General features: G+C 40.6%; 1 protein-coding gene and 1 long non-coding RNA gene across 2 annotated transcripts in view; one reads left to right on the forward strand and one right to left on the reverse strand.

Moving 5' to 3' along the window:
- Positions 1-6,059, forward strand: part of AHR (aryl hydrocarbon receptor) — a 101,772-nt gene extending 95,713 nt beyond the window's left edge. The window contains exon 11 of the mRNA XM_039524092.1: positions 3,065-6,059. Within this exon, the coding sequence (XP_039380026.1) occupies positions 3,065-3,220 (156 nt within the window). The 3' untranslated portion in view covers positions 3,221-6,059. The remainder of the gene's footprint in view (positions 1-3,064) is intronic.
- Positions 1-21,450, reverse strand: part of LOC120397729 — a 29,304-nt gene extending 7,854 nt beyond the window's left edge. Inside the window, exon 1 of the long non-coding RNA XR_005593961.1 lies at positions 21,223-21,450. This is a non-coding gene — a long non-coding RNA (uncharacterized LOC120397729). The remainder of the gene's footprint in view (positions 1-21,222) is intronic.
- Positions 21,451-21,656: the final 206 nt, after the last annotated feature.

A 21,656-nucleotide genomic window follows, 5' to 3' on the forward strand; every position in this document is an offset into this window, starting at 1 on the left:
TCTCCTTTTTGTAGTAATGTTAATGCATCAAAGGGAGACAAGCAACCAGGACAATGCTATGTTAAAATATATTTATATCATGGCCCAGCCTGAGCCCAAAAATGTTTACATTTAAATTTTGTAGCCCCTGTCCCCTAAGCCTTGTGAGCATGAGTCAGCTAACCTGGGGTCTGAGACTCAGTGCCATGGGTTTTTTATCGCAGTGTAGACATACCCTGAGCATATCTAGTCTGACCTGCATAACACGGGCCATAGGACTTCTTCAAACTTGATTTTAAAGTTTCCAGTGATTAAGAATCTACCACAACTTTTGGAAAGTTCTTCCAGTGGTTGTAAGACCAGTGTCCTTTTAATAAACAGGGACTATTCCCCCCTGCTAATTACTACTATATGCTCAGCAAAGTCTACCAGACAATGCACATATTAATAAGTGATCTCACCACAAAATGGATTTAATGAAGAACATTGAAATAATCCTGTCCTGGTGGGGGATAGCTAGTGACTTAGTAGATATTTCCATAGACTATCAGGGTTGGAAGGGACCTCAGGAGATCATCTAGTCCAACCCGTGCTCAAAGCAGGACAAATCCCCAGGCAGTTTTGTTTTTGTTTTTTAAACCTAGATCCCTCAGTGGCCCCTCAAGGATTGAACTCACAACCCTGGGTTTAGCATACTAATGCTCAAACCACTGAGCTATCCCTCCCCCCTGTCTCTGATTGCGATTCTGTGAGTATTTCTAAAGAGAATTGAAGCATCTATCTCAGAAGGATTTTATTTTGCTTTATTTTCCACGAATATATGGAATATTTGTGCATATAATGATTTTTGTAAAATGATAGGAAGCATTACATCAGTTGATTAAAATAATCATGGGGGATATTGGGGGGGGGAGGTTTTGAAGAGAATTGCTGAAATGCAGAATATCAAGACTAATAACTTTTCAGCACTCTCACTTGATTTTGTTAGATGTGGTAATGATCATTCATTCAAAAAATCCAGCTACATTAAGTGGGGTACATTCCAATTTATAAATGAACTGAATACGCACTCATGGAAGAACCATAAAAGCTGACCACCACCACACACTCAAAAATATGACCTTAAGTGGATTTTGAAATTGTAACATTCTTGACGGGGAAATTGGTAGTGTTGAAGTAGGTTATGCTTTCCACAAGTGAAGTGGGGGTGGGGGGGAAATCACACTAAAAATCTGACTTTGAGAAACTTTCAAGACCTACCGGTAGGTGTCTACTCCTTCTGTCATTGGAGTCAGTGACAAAACCCCCATTAACTTCAACAAAAGTAGGATTGTGCCCATGATCTTAACTTTCCATTTCTCACTAGTCCAGTGTGTTCTATTTGCAAATGACCACAGAAATCAGGATTTACCCATGCAATATTAGTAATCAGAGTAAAAACTCTGTTTTATTACTAAAAAGTTAGAATTGAACAAGTTTCAAGGCATACTGCAGATTTGCAGTGCAGAACCAAAATATATTTATATATAGCAACTCTTATTAATATTTTGCTTAAAAAAAAGTACCCCAAACAGTCTTGAGTAAATAGGGAAAAATAAACTTTTAACGTCTTAAATATCTGTTGTATATCAAATGAAATACTTGAGTCTTGTGCCATTTAAGAATGCTTTACATTCAACAACCACTAAGCTTATTTTACTACTTCAGAAGTTTGATAATTAATTCTTCAGAACCAGTTTCAGAATTCCTGGAACGGCCAACTCCTTTTTTAATTTTAGATGCCAGAAAAGTTTTCATAATCCTAAAATATTGCCTGTGATCTTTGTGTAATCTTAATTTTGGGGGAAGGAGAGAGGTGGGGGAATACCATAAGTCCACAAACTCTGTCCTAAGCAAAAGCAGTTCTTGCCCCTAACTAGGGTCATCTTTGAGATGTATGGAAATATGAAAAATGTATTATTTGGGGGGGTGAGTTCTTTTCTTTCCCATAGATAGCTCTTGTGGATTTGGTGACACACAGTTGCTATCAGACACAGTATAGGATTTTTCTATATACAGTATTAAGCTTTTAATCCTTTGAGTATCACATAAAAACTTCTATCGAAAGGTATGATTGAAATATTTTAGTGATTGAAATATTTTAATAAGTTCAACAATAAAGAAATAGCTAGACAATTCCCTTTAGATATCAGACATACCCAGTGTGGTAATGGTTTGATTTACTATTTGTATTGCAGTAGTGCCTAGATGCCTCAATCAGGGGTCAAGATCCATCTGTGCTTGATGTTGTGCACACCTGTAGTAAAGACAATCCCTGCCTGTAGTTTATAGACTGAAGTCTTGTTGACAGGACCATGAGTTTGCCTTCTGTGCTGTGACTTCTGCTTATTATGTTAAACATGACTGTTTTACTGTGCCTTTGTACTTCCCTCTTCACGCTCTAATATGTTGTGTATCTCTATTGGCCCCAGCCATAATGCAAAGGGCTGGTCTCCAGGAGTATTTAGTTTGTGGCAAGGTAGGGTATGAATCTACCCTACACTGGCCTATTGTGCTCTAGCTGTTGTGGGTACCATGCTGATGAACATTAACGTTTCATTAATGTGCCAATTTGGTCAAGTCCTATGTCAAAGAACTAAGATCTAGTCCTGTCTTAGGCATCCAGGCACCTACAGAAACTTAGGCACCTTGGGGACTTTTACAGCAAAAATATAGCCACCAAGTAAGTTTAGACACCTACATGGTTAGATAGCCACTTAGCATGGGTTTTGTGGACTGCAGTGGTGCCTAAATCTTGGGTTTAGGCACCTGAGTCACTTTGTGGACCTGGGGCACTAGGTTAGCTGATCATGACTAGTTTCTGCTCCCTATAGAAGAAGCATTACTTTCACAATCGGAGTGGGGTTGGTGTGTGTGTGGGGGGGGGGGGGTGAATAAATACCACCAGAAGCTTAGCCAGAAAATGCAGAAAGAGTCCCTGTCTATTTTAGAACTAGAGATCTCTAATCTTACCTGTGCATTTCACTAAATGCTTTTGAAGTTTTTAAAGAAAGCAGTCAGTAACCCCTGCATATTTTTTTTTCAGTTCCAAAATGGTTTCGATGGAATAAACGTAAATGAAGCATATCCCTCTCAGTTAGATGTCATCAGTAACACACAGACTGCCACACACCTTCAGCCTCTTCATCATTCGACAAAATCCAGACCTTTCCCAGATTTGGCATCCAGTGGATTTATGTAATTAAGCCAATATCCCATCTCTGGTTTTTGATGGATGTCAGTTTGGCCTGTGAAGGAGCGCTTGATAAGGCTATGAACACTGGGCTTTAAAGCCCCAGATACATTTTGATAAGTTGAGGCTAGTTGCACTATATACCAATAGGATATGTAATCCAAAACCTTTTTGGGGTGGAAATAGGAACTATACTTTGACTAAAAGTGTGCATGCGCTGTTGTCAGTCAGATTGAAAATGTGTTGTTGCTGCAATATGGATTATGTACTACATATATCACATTGTAGAACATAAGATAAGGCAAATGGTTTTATTATTTAGAAAATAAATGGGCACTTTGACAACCTTACTTGTAATGGCACAAAGGAAGATGTTTTCACTCTTGGATTATTGCCAGATTTCATTTTTTTAAATTAAAATTTAAAAAGAATGATCTAAAATTAAGAGCATCAAAAGCACTTATTTTTTTACTGTATACAAGCTCTTTCCTTCAATTAATTACCTGTTGTTTTAGCTCCTTTTGTTTTAATTTCCAGTTCTAGCACTTTAATCAATGGATTAAAACAAGGATTTGATATGCAATTTTAGGTTTTATAGAAGCAAATCCATTGCATTCCTCCTTTACTGTCAATCTTAAGTGCCTCACAATTTAGCTACCTTATTTATGAAAGGAAGCTTGTTTTAGAAAACATTAACCATTAGTCATTGACATTGTGTGAACTTTTAACTAACATATACAGTGCTATTGGCTTTCTTTTCTCTATAAAGTTTTTAGCAGTGGCTGTTTCAAATTGGACTCAATTCTGAGTCTGCAGAGTTGTAACACTTATCTGGAGATGTAAATGTTTTACACTTAGTTCAAGTAAAGGGTTTTGTTGTTCTGTACTCCATGTCTGCTTTCTTGAGGTAAAACAGGGTAAAAACAACAGATTTTGCAGGGGGAGGATGCCTCAAGATTAGTTTGATTTCAGTGCTGAAAAACATGTGCCTTATCTTGTGTTAAAACACTTGTAATGTTCTTCAGAAATAAAAGTACAAGGCTGCTCTATGCAAATACTTTCACTAAAATTGATATTGAAAAGGGTTAACTTTTAAATTATGGGGAAAGAGCTTTCTCAATAGTAAATGGTATTGAGGTTTACTTTTGTAAAAAATGTCTTCACTGATAGTCAGTTTGATTGGCTGCAGTTTTTAACATTGCAGGGGGAAGAGAGGGTCTGCTATTATTAAATGTTATCCCTGATAAATTGCACTCTAAAGGAAAAGAAGTGATTTTTTTTGTTTGTGACCCCACTTGAAAAGAGATCTATGTGCAAAATATAAAAATGAAAAAAAAAATTAGTTCAAGTTCAGAAAGATTTTCCTTGTAATGAAAAGGATTTTTGTATTTTTTTGTTTTCAGAAAAGCTAAAAATATTGCTTTGGGGTTTTTTTTATTTGAGAGAACTGTTAGAATTGTAGACACCAATGTTTGGTGCAAAATAGTAGCATAATGGAAAAATACAGAAACATGTATATGTTCAAATTATTGCATACTCTTGTGTGCTGTATAGTTCATATATAATAAAACGTCTGTAAAATATTTTAAACCAGTTAATTTTAAAGTGTTACATCATATATATAAAGATGAAATGTTTACGTTTGTTATGTATAATATAAATTTACAGTGTAGACAGTTTGTTAAAAAGGAAACAAAAATAAACCAACATCCTCCTGGTTGGTGTTCATATTGTTTAATACAAGGGCAACTGGAGTTTTTTAACTTGAGGAGAGAATATTTTGCAAAATTGTTGAAAATGCAATGGGGGAGGTTTCATTTCACCATTTGTGCAATCTGCACTGAAATAACTACAAAGCTAAATACTGTGTATTAGATTTTCATCCCATTTCTTTGATTTCCTCTTTGAAACACACTCTCCATGAGTAAAACTAATTTCCTTCTATAGTGTAATATGATCTGCTAGACAGAATATCAAATTTAGTTGTAGAATTTCAGATGCATGACTTTACCAGTTCCTTTAAATAAAGTTACCAAGGGAGAGAAATGAATGTCAGGGAAATAACTTGTATTAATACTCTACATTATTCAGGAAAGCCCTAAAAAGAAATTAGCTTGGGACACTAAATGAAATTTTTAAATGTTTCAAACTTAGTGATCTCACACTGAAAACAAAGTTTTGATTTAATAGCCTCTGGATTCACATTTTAACATTTAAATTTTTAATTTAAGGTAAGTTTTAACCAATTTCTAGAACAGCTTGCATTTCTCGTTAGTGCATCACTTTTAAGAGTATGAATTTGACAATCTTATAAATTCTGTAAAACTGAAAGATTCAAAGGGATAATGTACATTTTTACATCAGTATAAATAAAAATGTATCTGCTCAGTCTAGCTAAACCAAAAACTTGTTCTACCACTAAGTGCCAAGGAAGCAGCAGTACTAGTGTACTGCCTTATTATAGACATTAGTTTTGTTATATACATAATATCAGTTTATTTTCTGTAGCTATGCCTACAACAAACCCATGATTATGACTGGGTGTTAGTGAACTATTAATCTACACCAAACTACTTCAAAAGTGCCCAGGAATTTTTGATTTTTTTCATTAGCCCTCCAGTTCTGTTATGAGTAAGATATAACCCATTGTTAATCAGTATTACTATCCATTTTTTGTACCAGTTTTCTTGGCTTGTTTTGCTTTAAGTTCTTACTTCTGATTTGCTATGCCTGCACATGCCATGCAATACATTTCTTGGGTTAGGGTATGTTTTTGTAGTGTTCTTACTGACCTTCAGTAATGTTTGTAAAACATAATATATGGTAATAAAATAATCATTTGAATGTAGCTGATATGTATGTTCTTTCACTACAAACAATTCTTTGTCTATCGCAGAAGCTTTGTGATTACACCACTGTGGACTTTGGACTTTCCAAAGGATTAGACACAAGCACATGTAGACAGTTTAGTGCTGTATATAAAAACCTACATTTGAACTGTAGTTCTGTATCAAAATGACACAGAATAGTAACTGGCAGCTTATCAACATTATAAATATCAGCAACAATTAACAATTGAGTTGGATTAGACACCACTTGCTAACCAAATGATCTGATACCAGGAAACCTGAGTTTGATAGGCCCAACATCTGACTTAACACCTTTGTATTAACTTCATTTTATAGGGCTCCATATTATGAATGACAAATGTACTAACATTTCCTCTGAGAGGAAAAAAAAAATCAGGTTTTTTTGAGTATATACAAACTGACCAGCAGTCATTTTAAAGTAAGAAATATGCACATATGAGGAAAGAGTTTGAGGAAAACAGTTGCTTTCAAAGAGATGATTATAAATCAGTGAGAACCTTACAGTTAATATAAAACAAAAAACCTTGATCTTGTGCTCTTTTAATAAAAAATACTGAGCAAAGTCTGCTATAAAAGGAAAAACGCATTTATTCTCCTTGAATATAAGCCTTTCTGTAGGTGAGTTAGAGATGGCATTACCAACTCATGAATTTTCCATTTGAGTCATGTAGTCATCCCTAACTCCTTTTAGAAAAAGGCACTTCCCTCCACACACAGAGGAGGGCTTGAGCGATACCTAAGCTTTGTACTTTCCCTCTTCTGTTCCTCAGTGCATAAAGGAATATGGTCCTTAACATTAAAGGGAGTTATCAAAAGGAGAATATTCTGTCCATTCTCAGTAGTATTACAACTAGTTGAAAGGTGAAAGTGATCTCAAATATTCCTGGAGTAAGGCTGTCTGACTATCTGGATAGCTGCTGGGCATTTTAAAATGTTAATGAATCTCAAATGTCTCATTAAATTTAGCACAAGTGATTATTCATCCAAACATGTTCCAAACATTGCTCTCCTTTCAATTAGGTGGGTAAATAGAACCGATACCCTGTTACATAGCTGATCAAAACCACACAGATTAAAGGTGTCTAGTTGGCGTGAACAATTTGCACATAACCCACAGTCTGAGTATTTTAACACAATTTTTGGCTAATAATTTTAGATGAAGAATACACTCAAAGGCCATCCATCAGGTTACTAGATTTTAAGACCAAAAGAGAGCATTATGGCCATCCAGTTTGACCTTCTGCCTAACACAGGCCCCAGAATTTCAATGAGTGGTTCCTACACCAAGCCCATAACTTCAGGGTGAGCTAAATCATTTCTTTTAAAAAGACATCCAACCTTGATTTAAAAAATTTCTTATTGCTAGCCTGAATTTATCTATCTACAGTGCCCGGTATCAGAAATCTTCACACTATGTAACTACTTTATAGACTGACACCGTCAGTTCTGAACCTTTTTTATTAAACCAAATAGATTGTGCTTTTTTACTCTCTTCCTGTAAGGTAAGTTTACAAAGCTCCGGTCATTCTTGTATCTCTTTTCTGAATACTCTCCAATTTGTTAACATCCTTTTTAAAGTGTGGACATGACTGGATACAGTATTGCAGTAATGGCATCAGTGATAACACCCTCCTACTTCTTCTTGATATTTCTCTATTTATACATGCAAGGATTGCATTTGCTTTCTTAGCCATCACATCACACTGCGTTAATGTTCAGCTGTTCATCAACTATGTCCTCCCTAAGTCCTTCTCTGAGTTCCTGACGTCCAGAATAGAGCCTCTCTTCCTATAAGTATGACCTTACATTTAATTGTATTACAATCACATGTTCAAGTAAGCCCCAGCTTACCATGTGATCCAGATCACTCTGCAGAACAGCCCTGACCTTATGATTATTTTCCACTCCCCCAACTTTATCAGCAATGCTTTGATATTTTCTTCCAGATCACTGATAGAGATATTAAATACCATTGGACCAAGAACAGGTCTCTGTGGAGACCCCACTAAAAGCACCCTCATGAGATTGTGGAAGTAGAGAAAGAACTGACAGGGATTTGTAGGGAATTTTAATGCATGACGGTTTGTTAGCAAGAGTTAGGCTAGCTATAACCCTAATAACGCGAGATTTGTAGAAGCGAGGATTGTGTAAGGCGAGTGGAAAAGAACTGTGTGAGAAGTTGTTGAGACCTTGTGACGATAAGGTGGAGTGTAAACTAGAGTCTAAATAAGTCAGAAAAATAAGAGATGAAGATGACCTATATATAAACAAAATGCAGCTGTTGCTTATTATTGTATGTAACAAAAGGTATAAATGCTGGCTGTAATTGTTTACCTGTAAAGAGACTTGCCTAGGAGGAGGAAACCCTGTGTCCTAGCGCACTCCCTCCCTCTCTGCAATTGCTTGAGAAATAAAGTATCTGACTTTGCTGCACCCAATCAAAAAGTGAGAACTGAGTTTTTCTCTGACAAGATGAAGATTCCCTTTTGATGATTTGCAAGCTATCAGCTAGACCACTTATTACATATTGACTTTGTATAGTGCTAAGTCAACTCTTACAGAAGTCTATTATGTTAATGCACTTTGTTAACCAAACTTGTAATCTCGTAAACAAAAAAATAAAACCCACATGAGTTTCAGAAGACCTGTTTTCCATTAAATGATGAGTGGTATCATGTGTGCTACCATCCTTTTAATTCTTTACTAATTGTGTCTGTGTTAGCCTTGCCCTGGTTTTATCTGATATCAATGTCAAGCTAATCAGCCTGTGGTTACCTGAGTCATCCCATTTACCCTTTGTTCCAGACACTGCAGGAAGACACACAAGGTGCTAGGCTGTACTTTATTATGTAACTACTGAGAACTGTTTGGCAATAACTTGTCCAGTACTGATCACTTTCCTTTTGTCTAGCCCCCTGAGTGATTGGTGTCTTAATCTAGATGGGACTAGGCTGTTCTCAGTGGTGGTGGATGACAGAACAAGAAGCAATGGTCTCAAGTTGCAGTGGGGAGGTCTAGGTTGGATATTAGGAAAAACTATTTCACTAGAAGGGTGGTGAAGCACTGGAATGGATTACGTAGGGAGGTGGTGGAATCTCCATCCTTAGAGGTTTTTAAGGCCTGGCTTGACACAGCCCTGGCTGGGATGATTTAGTTGGTCCTGCTTTGAGCAGGGGATTGGACTAGATGACCTCCTGAAGTCTCCTCCAACCCTACTCTATCATCTCTCCTGCTTTGTATAAAATATTTGTGTTCACTCAAGTGCAGCTGGAAACTATCTCCCCCAAGAGAGTGCTCTAGCCACTCAATTATGAAGTTACTCTCACCACCCAATTAATATTTAAGTGTATTATACAAAGTAGAACAGCTTCAGCAGGGGAGATTTGCAAAAGATCCAGCCCCGTCCATCTGAGGTAGTCCAATAGTTAGGGCACTGTGTGGTGGATATGAGTTCAAGTCCCTGCTCCAAAATAAGGCGGGGCAGGAATTTCAACTTGACTCCCCCTGTCCAAGGTGGGTGTCCTATTGTACAGAAATTCCCAACCTGCTCTTTAGCGGGTGTTTTTGTGGGGAATCTGAGCCTGTCTGCAAGCTTGGAGCACACCTATAGGATCGGTACCCACAGGCAGTGGAATGCCTTGTTTCCCAAGCACTTCAAGCAAAGCACACTGTTTGGGGCAAAATATAAAACAGGTTTATTAACTACAAAAATGTTATTTTAAGTGGTAGACATAAAAGGATCAAGATGGTCACCAAAGAAAATAAAAATAAGTGCCTAATCTATATTCTATAAATAAGATTTGAATCAAGCAATAGTCTCACTCACTAGATGATATAGTCCTTAATGCACAGACTTCTCTCCTGAAGTCTGGACCAGTCTTCTCAGCTGATCATCATCTTGGTGCCCTGATTGTTTCCAGCATAGGTGGTAGAGGAGAAAGTTTCCCCCTTATGCTGCACTGTTTCTTATTTTATACCCTTAGCCCATGTGCCTGGCAGACACTAGCCCAGGCATGTCCTGGTGGGCTTTGCTGAGTTACAGTGAACAAGCAGCCCCTGAGTCTCAGTGATGGATCAGTTCCCATTATGTGGGGCTTGCCTAGTTAAGTCTCACAATTGATTAATGGCTGGTCAACACCCATCTGGACAGCGATCCTTGGCATGCCACTAGCAAACTTACAGCATGTTTTAGTAACAACCATAAAGCATAACCTCATAGCTCTATACATACTAATGATGTACCTATTTGGACAGAAGAATGGGTTCAGCAGATGATGACCTTTCATGTGATGGCTTACATGGCAGGCTTTGTATGAAATATTAAACCATATATGAATAATGAATATCGGGGTTACAAGGTGCCATCCTGAGGTACAGTGTCTCACCTTCCCAATGGCATTACTAGGGGCCTTGGGACCCAGATATGAGACATCCCAAATCCTGATGACATTTAGGCAGGGAGAGGAACTTCAACCGACTCAGGAATGCTGTGAAACAGGAACCACTTGATCAGCTGGACCCACTTGCCCCTGCAGGGTTATCATCATCATCCTCCTCCTCCCCAGATGAGGCACCAGCACCTGACTACTATAGGCAAATCCAGAACCTCCTGAGGAGACGCATGTATATGCTCTAGAGCCCCCTCAAGGAAGCACAGCCCACCCCTCATAAGCTACTGAATATTTTGCAGAGTGTGGGTCTTTAGTACAGTGGCACTTGCAAATCAGTGAGCCCATCTTAGAATAGGCCATCATGGTCTGACACACTCCAGCCACCTGTGCACTCACTCTGAAAAGAACAGAGGAAAAAATACTTTGTACCAGCTAAAAGGGGTGGAATACACATTCTCCCACCCTGCTCCAAACTCTTAGATGCACATTGTCACTGAAAGAAACGAGCAGCACTAACCTAGCTCTACACCTACAGACAAAGGCCAATGTCTAGACCTCTTTGGGGGAAGGAGCTTAACTTTAGCAAGTTTACAGTTCGTCTCAGCAAACTACCAGGCTTTGATGGTAATGGATGATGGTATTAATGAAAATACGTTTTTTGGAATTCACCAACAAAGGGCTGCGAGAACACAGACATCAATCAAAGATGGTAATTTGATAGCCAGATCTGCCTTCCAGGCGTCCATCAGTAGATGCAACAAATACAGCTTCCTGCTTGATGGAAGCATCTATGGTTATGAAGCAGCCCTCATGGCTCCAATTCTCTGGATTTCCCAACGTCCAATCCAACATGGAGGATTTGACTTCTGAGGGTAATAACCTTAATGAGCAAACAGATGAATCATTACACACCCTCAAGGACACAAAAATGGTTCTTTGCTCTCTGGGTATCTTTATCTCAGCACTATGGAGAAAATACACTAAGTCTCAGCCTTACAGACAATGAGTAGCCATTTAACTACCAAAGGGCTTACAGACCTCCTAGGACACACCAAAGAATGCAGTTCGGTAAGCAAAATGTTCTCCCTTCATTCTCCTGCCATCCCCAATCTCCCCAGATGTCCTTTTGATGGGGCCTTTGAGAGCGTGCCATTAAAAATCCTGCCCAGCCTGGCCCGCTCTTCTCCACCCTTCACGCCCCCTGCCCCGCCCCCGGCGGGAGCAAGGGGCAGAAGCTTGGTCCTGCCACCTCCCCTGCCTCTTCCCGCAGTGTGCTGGGTTCCTGCCCCTCCTACGCCTTTCCGTCCCTGCTGGCCAATCAGCTGATGGCCCTTGCGAGGGAGGGGGTTGGGAAGGAGCAGAGTCAGTATGCTCGCTGCTCCCAGTGGAGGGAGAGAAGCAGCGGGGGCAGGACCTTGGGGGTGGGGTGGAATAGGGGCATGTCCTGCCCTGACCCCCCCCACACACACACACCCCAGCCCTCTGCCCTGAGCCCCGCACACACACACACAGGCCTCTGCCCTAAGCCCTGTACCCCCCTCATACACACCCAGCCCTCTGCTTAACTCCTTCTCACACACACCCACGACCCCAGCCCTGACTCTGGCACACCCACACATACCCAGCCCCCCCCCCCCCTCCCTGACACCTGCACCTCCCTCACATGCCCCTGGCTCTTGCACCCCCACCACATCCCCACCCCCACCCTGAGCACCAAATGGGAGCTCCTGTGCCACCACCCCCCATTCCCACCTGCATCCCTCACACCAAATGGGAGCTGCCCAGGTAAGTGCCCCACACCCAAACTTCCTGCCCCAACCCTGGGCCCCCTCACTCATTCCAGCTCCTGGCCAGACCCTTCACCCCCAGCCCTGTGCTCAGTCCACTCCCACCCTCAGCTCAGTGCAGAGAGAGGAAGAGAAGGGGCCAGAACCAGGGAGAAGGGAGGTACCCACTGTATGTGGGCAGGGCCAGGACCCCCAGACCGGCAGCGGGCTGAGCAGGTCCGGCAGCCAGGTTCAGCCTACTGCCATTCTGGGGTTGCGGCAACCGGCCCCACACAGCCCGCTGCCGGTCTGGGGTTCTGGCTGCCGGACCCTTGCCAGCCGGGGTCCCGGCCTCAGGCCCCGCTCAGCCCGCTGCTGGCCTAGATGAACAGAACCCCAGACCAGCAGCGGGCTGAGCGGGCCGGCGGCGTAAGATCAACATTTTAATTTAATTTTAAATGAAGCTCCTTAAACATTTTGAAAACTTTGTTTATTTTACAATACAACAATAGTTTAGTTATATACTATACAGACTTATAGAGAGAGATCTTCTAAAAAAACATTAAAATGTATTACCGGCACGTGAAACCTTACATTAAAGTGAATAAATGAAGACTCGGCACACCACTTCTGAAAGGTTGCCGACCCTTGTTATAGACTAACAGACATATTGGAGCATAAGCTTTCGTGGGTGAATACCCACTTCATCAGATGCATGTGGTGTTAATTTCCAGAGGCAGGTATAAATATGCAAGCAAGAATCAGTCTAGAGATAACAAAGTTCAATCAGGGAGGATGAGGCCCTCTTCTAGCAGCTGAGGTGTGAACACCAAGGGAGGAGAAACTGCTTTTGTAGTTGGCTAGCCATTCACAGTCTTTGTTTAATCCTGAGCTGATGGTGTCAAATTTGCAGCAGTCCTTGTGCCCACACATCCCCATCCAGTTCTTCCCAGACCCAGGAAAGGGGCAAGATCCAGCATCTCTCCAGCTAACAGCTTGGTGTTTGGATGGATGATGAAACTAAGAGGTCTTGCACGGAAGCTATGCAATCTATCATTAGCAACAAGAGAAAAGACTTCACAAGAAAATGTGGCACAGCAAAATGGAAAAGATTTTCTATTTGGTGTCAGAATCATTGAATGGTTCTGAAATCCCTACTATTCTGGACTTCCTCCTATCTCTAAAAATGTCAGGGCTATCCTTTAGCTTCTTGCAAGTATACTTGGCAGCTATTAGTGCCTTTCACCCTCTGGGCTTCACCCGAACTACTGCTGAGAGATTTTGGAAGGGATCTGGCAGAACCTTACCTCCGGTGCTGAAATCTATGCCATCATGGGATTTCAATCTAGTTCTTTCTGTATTTAAAACCCTCCATTCAGGCTGTTAGCCTCATGGTCCTTTGCTCCTCTATCTGTGAAAGTTGCCTTTCTGGTTGTAATCACCTTAGCCAGAAGAGTACATCTCATGATGGACCCTTCCTGTGCAGTATCCGACAAGGATAAAGTTTCCTTGAGGTTACATGCTAAATTTATTCTGAAGGTAATCTCAGAATGGCATCTGAACCAGGTCATCCACCTGTCCGTCTTCTGTCCAAAAACCCATGCCACCAGGACTGACAGGAACCTCCACTCTTTGGAGGGGCATTGAACTTCAGCATTCTACCTGCAAAGGACAAAACCCTTCGGGTACTCTCCCACATTATTTGTCTCTTCTGAATGAATAAGAGGAATCACAATCTCTTCACAGAGACTTTCTAAATGGAACTCAGGCTGCATGTTGCTGCAACCTCTCCCCCCACAAGGTGTGAGATCCTACTTGACCAGAGCCCAGGCTATGTTGGTAGCTTCGCTCTGTGATGTTCCCCTTCTGGAGAGCTGTAGAGTAGCAAAATGGGGCTCTGTGGGTACCTTAGCAAGACATGACAGCCTAGTACCAGCTTCTACAGTATATGCATTGTTCAGATCAGCAGTTCTCCAATCTGTGGCACAGGAAGGTTCCTTGCAACCTCCTGCTCAACAAACACTGCTTGAGAGTCACCTCAGCTGAATACACATCACTCAGAGAAGAAAGAGTTTACTTACCAGGTACAATAACTGGTATTTGAGATGTGTAGTTCCAGTGTGTAGTCCATTACCCGCCCTCCTTCCCCTTTGCTTCAGATCCTCACCCTGAAGGTTATTCGTGGTAGAGAAGAAACTGGAGAAGCACACTGCTCTTTATACCCTTAATTTGGACACCAGGATGAAGAAGTCTTAGGTGTGGACTAATGGACACTGCTGGTGAAAAATCTTCCAGGTCCAGGTGCATGTGCACCTTAAATAGAATACACATGGGACTCCACATCTCAAAGAACTCCAGTTACTGTATAAGGTAAGTGACCTCTCTTTTTAATAGTCTTTAATTGTCTTCCAGTAGCTTCTTGAAGTAACTTGTTTACGAATCTCTTGCAGATACTGAATTTCTCAAGGCAAGCTGGCACCTATATGATCCCTGGACTTACTCTTGAGGGACAATATTGCTATAAATTGCTTGGCTTATCTATGATAAGAAAACAGAATCCACCTATTGATTTGGGATATAAACAACTTCCGCTAACCAGAGAAGAATCCATGGAAAATGGGTTTCATATATATAAAAGGTATTAATTTCAGTTGTATGAAGTTGTAAGAGAACAGATTTTCACATTAACACTTCCATTACTTTCTATTTTCTTTTATAAAGAGAACTTTATAACTTTGAATTTTTCCTTCTCTGAGCCATGGTATTCCCTAATATATAAAAATTGTGTGACAAAGAATAAAATAATGCCCTGGAATTGAAATCATGAGTCAATTCATAACACTGCTCTACAGCCAAAATGCTTCTGAAATAAATGTAGTCTAACTTTACTAATTCTGGGTCACTGACAATGAAAATGATGCTTAAAATTGTTGATTGGCTCTAGTTTTCAAGATATGCTATTGGGTCAGTATATACGACCCTTGACTTGGGAATAGCGGAGGATAAGTGAGTTATAAAGGGAAGGGATCTCAATTTAAACCAGAAATGACTAAAATACATCTTTGACTGGATCTATGAATAAATCTATGACTGGGTTTGGACTGTACTTGCTTTTTAGGCAAAACAATGAATGATACAATCTGAAGCTGGTATTGCGTCATACATGATATGAATTGCATCATGTTATTCCTAGAAGTCATGGATGATGCAATCATAACGAAGCTTACATCACTCTGCTGAACAAATTGCCCTATATCAGCTCAAGAGAGCACGACACTGTATGATTTCTAATTTGTCAGTGTTTGATTTTGCAAAGGGACACATTTCTGTTTAGCCAAAGTAAGCAGAGATGCCCCGTACTTGTGTGAACAGTGCAGATAACTTCTGCTATGTTTGTGGTGAAGTGACTTTTGCATCACAAAAGTGCAGTTTAACCACTATGGTTAAGAAAGCCTATCACCTTTATTTTGGCTGCAAAATTGGAGATCAGAACAAGAGGTGGGCCCCACACATATGCTGCAACACTTGTGCAACAAATCTTCGCCAGTGGTTGAACAGGAAAAGGAAATCAATGCCTTTTGCAGTGCCAATGATTTGGAGAGAGCCAACAGATCATACCAGCAATTGTTACTTTTGCATGGTGCCTCCAGTTGGGAAAGGTGTGTCAAAGAAGAAAAAGTGGACTGTGCATTATCCAAACATTCCATCGGCTATACGCCCAGTACCCCACGGAGAAGGACTGCCGGTTCCTGATGCACCAGAATCATTCTCACTTGAGTCAGACAAGGAAGAGGATGAAACTTCTGGTCCTGAACCATCAATGTCACAGGACCCACATTTTCTCCCATCCTTCTCCTCTGAACCACACCTCATAACACAAGGTGAACTGAATGACCTTGTCAGGGATTTGGAACTACGCAAGAGTAAGGCAGAGCTGTTGGGCTCCAGACTACAGCAGTGGAATCTCCTGGCAGGTGATGTTAGGGTTTCCATGTTCTGTGACTGTCAAAAGGATCTTGTCCCATTCTTCTTCATGGAAGGGGATGGCAGCCCTCAACATCGTTCACGATCCAGATGAGTGGAGACTGTTCATTGATTCATCGAAGACGAGTCTTAAAGCTGTTTTACTGCATAATGGCAATGTTTTGCCATCAATTCCAGTTGGTCATGCAGTCCATATGAAGGAAACCTATGACAACATGAAACAACTTTTGAGGTGCATAAACTATGACCAACATCAGTGGCAGCTTTGTGGCGATTTGAAGGTTGTTGCTCTCTTGCTTGGTCTGCAGACTGGATACACAAAGTACTGCTGTTTTCTCTGCGAATGGGATAGTCGTGCAAGAGATTCCCACTATATCAAGAAAGATTGGCCACTCCGACAGTCATTGGAGCCTGGGAGGAAAAAAGTGTTCAGCATCCACCACTTGTTGAATCAAGGCAGATTTTGTTACCACCCTTACACATCAAGCTGGGTCTGACGAAGAACTTTGTCAAGGCCATTGACAAAACACAAGCAGCTTTCAAGTACCTCCGTGGAAAATTTCCAAGGTTAAGTGAAGCTAAGATAAAGGAAGGTGTCTTTGTTGGTCCTCAGATTCGTGAACTTCTTCGAGATGATGCATTTGACCATGCACTGCGTGGCAAGGAAAAGACGGCATGGAAAGCCTTCCAGTTAGTGGCAATAAATTTTCTCGGAAACAACAAGGCAGACAACTACAGATTGTTGGTGGAAAACCTCTTCAAGGCATACAAAAGCCTTGGTTGCAACATGTCACTAAAGATACATTTTTTGCACTCTCATCTAGATTTTTTTCCACCGAACTGCGGAGCAGTGAGCGATGAGCACGGCGAGCGATTTCACCAGGACATTGCAACAATGGAGAAACGCTATCAGGGCAAATGGAGCCCATCAATGCTTGCAGACTATTGCTGGACAGTGACAAGAGATGGTCCATTTAATGAATACAAGAGACAAGCCAAGAGGCGCCGAGTAGACACTGAATAAGACTAAACTAAGTACATAATAGTTTTTTGCCTTTTGTTTCATAATAAATTTTAGTTATATAACCCTTTTGCTGATTTTTAAAGTGTTACATAAACAGGACAGGTGAAATATTATCATGTAAAGCAACCATAAACACATGAAAAGACCTAGGTTTACAATTTATGATTAAAACTCTATCTACACAATATACATAGACATAAAATGTAAAAACTTAAATATCTTAGAAACAGTAGCCAATCAGTTGTTTTAATTGTCATATTTGAATTCAGAACATCAAAATACATAATAAATAGCACATTTTATCTCTGAAGCAGACGACTTCTCAAAAATTGTAGACCAGTGTAATTTGATCTAACAAAACCTTTCCTTCTCCATACTGTATTTTAATAGTATATTTTAGGATAAAATTACTTGGCACTCAACATACTAATTCATGCATAAAATGCTCTTTTATGCCCAAGTTAGCAAGCAAATTCCTAGCTAGTTGGTATTAGAAACCAGATATGCTCCTTCATTTACAAATAAAATGTCTGTGGTTCTGGTGTAGACTACTATAGCACAGTTGAAAGGTCCCACAACTGCTCTTTATACAACCCAGCATAAATTAATCTTGTTGGTGTTCAAGTGCACATTTTGCCTAGTAGCAGAAGGGGAAATTAGTTTGAAGACTGAGAATGTTGCTAGCCTGTGCATTTTGGAACAGATCATTTACTTTAGACTTTGGGGGCATGCTCATCTGTAACCACATATCAGTTAGTGGCTTTTTTGATTTTTTTAATCTGCCTAAATAGAATCATTCATACCAGATGAATGTTAGTATATTTCCATTAAGGTTACATTAAAAATAATGTTTTTTACCTTGTGGGATAGATTACATCCTGTTCTGATTTTTGTGATTCTCTTAATGGCTCAGAGCTTTGTGTTTTAGGCATACTGGAAGCTAAAAATACGCAAGTACTGTGATATTGAAAATACATTGTGCTTAGTAGGCATAGCACTGCTTAACTTCTTTTTGTCATATTATTTCAGGTGAGGATCTGCAGGTGAGCTACATTTGCAGAGCAAATTCCAACAGTCCAACAGTGTTTCAAGACTTTAATCAACAAAATCTGTTAAATCTCTCCTTAACAATCATGACAATCTGCATTTTTGGTTTCACAGTGAAGTATTGAGTAGAACTGCTTTATCGGATTAATTTTAGTTAGCTGTATCTGTGACTGTCATACCATTTTATATGCTCTTGGTGGTTGTACTTCAGCTTCAGCCAAATATCAAGGCATTGCTTAATTTGTATTTTAGGGCAGACATCAATCAAAGTTCCCATTTGCCAGGTGCCTCACTTTGATAATTAAAGGACTATCTACATGACAGTGTAACCCAGTTACAACAACGTGGTTGTGCTCCGTGCTATAACATGGATTATTTTTCATTGGTGCAGACCAGTCCAAATCATATTAAGGCAGCCATGTTACCTACATCAGGGATGTAAGCCTAAACCAATGTTGCGAGTATAAGGTTGCCCAACATCATGATTACATGGCAGAAAGGACTATGATTTCACTGGATTTCTTAACCACATCTACCTGATTTTTACCTCTCTATAGACAGATCCAAGAAATTGAGATGTTACTGATGAATTATAAAATCTAGATATGGTAAAAACCTATTAAGTCATCTTGCTGCCAGTGCAGAATTGCTTGTTGTTGTACTGAAGCTTTTGTTCAATGTAAGTTTAACGGTGCCAAGCAATGGGGATTCCGCTACTTCACTTGAGAGAGCATTCCACCCCCAATAGTTCTCCCTTGCAGGAAGAGGTCCCTGTGTTCAGGCTAGGTTTTCCCTTTCTTAATTTCTTCCCATTACCTTTCCTTAGCCACTGTTCATTATATCAGATGTTTCCTCTTTCTCCTGGATATTTACTACACAATATTTAACTGATCTCATCCCCTCCCCACTTTGCTGTTGCTTAACCAAGCTGGGCATATTTTATTCTAAGGGCTTGACTACTAGCTTGCTGTGCTCTAACTGCCCCGTGTAGCTGCTGCTTGTGCAAAATGAAAGGTACCTAGGTCCTCTTTCAAACAGGACTAGTGACCTTTGAGTTCAACCTCCACATGGAGCAGTTGGAGCAGAACAATTTAGGGTGCTCTGCAGTTCACACCCCCGTAGTCTGCACTGCAGTCAGGGGCTGCTCTAGCCATTTCGCCACCCCAAGCAGGCGTACCTGCGGATGCTCCACCGAAGCCGCGGGACCAGTGGACCCTCCGCAGGGATGCCTGCCGGAGGTCCGCCGGAGCTGCCTGCTGCCCTCCCGGGACCGGCAGAGTGCCCCCCGCAGCATGCCGCCCCAAGCACGCGCTTGGCGTGCTGGGGTCTGGAGCTGCCCCTGACTGCAGTGCAGCATAGAGGTAGCTTTTATTTTTTCTCATCACGTCTCAACAAAATAATCTGTGTGTGAAGAGCTAAGTTAAAAGTTAATATCCAAATACCCATTAGGTCAGAAGTGACCATCAAAATGTATTTAATCCTTCCTCATAAATAAATCCCTTCACCCCTCGCCCCACTCATGTTTATTGTTTTTCTCTAAACTCCTCCACTTTGGCAAGGTTTTTCTGAAACTGAAAATGATATTTCAGGTGCTGTCACTCCAGACAGAGGGACTAAGGGCAGGTCTACACTACTGCTTAAGTTGATGTAACTTACGGCGCTCCAAAGTGTGAAAAAAACCACACCTCTGAGCGACTTAGGTTACATCAACTTCAAGCAGTGTCTACACCATGCTATGTCAGTAGGAGACACTCTCCCACTGACATAGCTTCCACCTCTCATTGAGGTGGAGTAATTTTTACGTCGATGGGGGAGTGCTCTCCTGTCGACATAGCGCATCTTCACCAGGCACAGCTGCACTGATGTGGCACAGTAGTAAAGACAAGCCCTAAGTACTCATCACATTATAATAGTTTCTGGATTAAGAGAACCACTCCCTATCTCCCTGTTCCAGGAAACAATTCCTCATGCATGCCAGCTTTGTATTGGTCTGGGTTTGCTGCATATTGCATTGCAAGCTCATATTTGATTTGCTCTCCAAAGCCTCTCTTTGTCCATTGCTGTCTTACAGGTCTTTCTTATTCCAATGATTCCCCTCTGTGTAGGAACAGACATAGTAACTGCTAGCTAAAGAAGAGACATCTGGCTGTGAGTCATTGAAGGGTATAAGGGTATAAGGGTATCAAATAAGGGAGGAATTAGCCTGATACCAGATAATCTGACTGGGAATATTTGGATGAAATTAAGAAAGAGGAGTAGACTAAGTATTAGGAAAAGCTTCCTGACAGTAAAATCTGAGGTTTTGAAAGAGTCTGCAAAGGAGGCTTTGTTGATTAGAACATTTTTAAAAAGACCGAACAATCTTGAACTCTGGCAATGGACTAGATGACCTAATGGGTTTCTCCCATCTTTAATTTATGACCCTATGATACATGTGCTTAGAATCCATGAATGGATCTTTCAGTCTATTGGGAAACACATGTTCATGCAGCTCCTGAGATGTAGTGAGTGGGGGTTGTGTGTGTGAGAGAGAAAAAGAGACTGAAGAATTTGGCTCTGCCTGCCACATTTCATTTTTTGTACATTTTTCAAAAGTCAAACAAAAAAATTTAAAAGTTCACCAGCCAAATACTCTTTCCAAATCTCCCCAGAAATGTTGGAAGAAAGGGAGGGTGTTTACTCCCCAGCTGAGATCTAGTGTTTGTACTTTCAGGCTGCAGAGTGTGTTTGCTACTATCATGAAGAGGGTCTCCTGGCAGACAACCAGAGACCTTCATTTGCTTCAAATTATATTTCACCTTATAGAATTTAACACACTACAGCATAAATTGTTTGATGCTTCCAAGCATTTCTGGCATTACTTTGCGGAATCTTTTTAGTGTGTTAAAAATAATTATATATTTATAAATAATAGGGTATATGTATTTACCTTCTGGCTTGCTGTCCTCCTCTCCACCCTTACTTGTATTCTTATCCTCGCTCTTGTTCCTTACCCTAGAGGCCGAGTCACAATGGATTTAGTTCAGTCTGCAAAGGAAGAAAATTGGCTTGCCAAAGATAGCAGGTGGGTTTAAAACAGGCCTACCTTACCTTGAGATGGTACATGCCTAAGGAAAGAGATCACTTCTCCTCGTCCATGTAGAAAAAGTGCAAGCAGAGTTTAAAAAAATAGTTACCAAAGCTCTTCACTGGCACCTAAATAAACTAGTCAGTCAATGGCACTCTGTTTCACCTCTAAGCCTCCCTAACTCACTACCATTCCAGGGGCAGTGGCTGGAACTTTTCAGACTGAAGGCATTTGTCATTTATCTAAAAAAAAAAAAGCCATTAAGTGAGAAAAGTTCTCAGCTGTTTAGGTTCATT

The sequence above is a fragment of the Mauremys reevesii genome, linkage group 2, assembly GCF_016161935.1.
Source record: "Mauremys reevesii isolate NIE-2019 linkage group 2, ASM1616193v1, whole genome shotgun sequence".
Taxonomy (NCBI): Eukaryota; Metazoa; Chordata; order Testudines; family Geoemydidae; genus Mauremys; species Mauremys reevesii.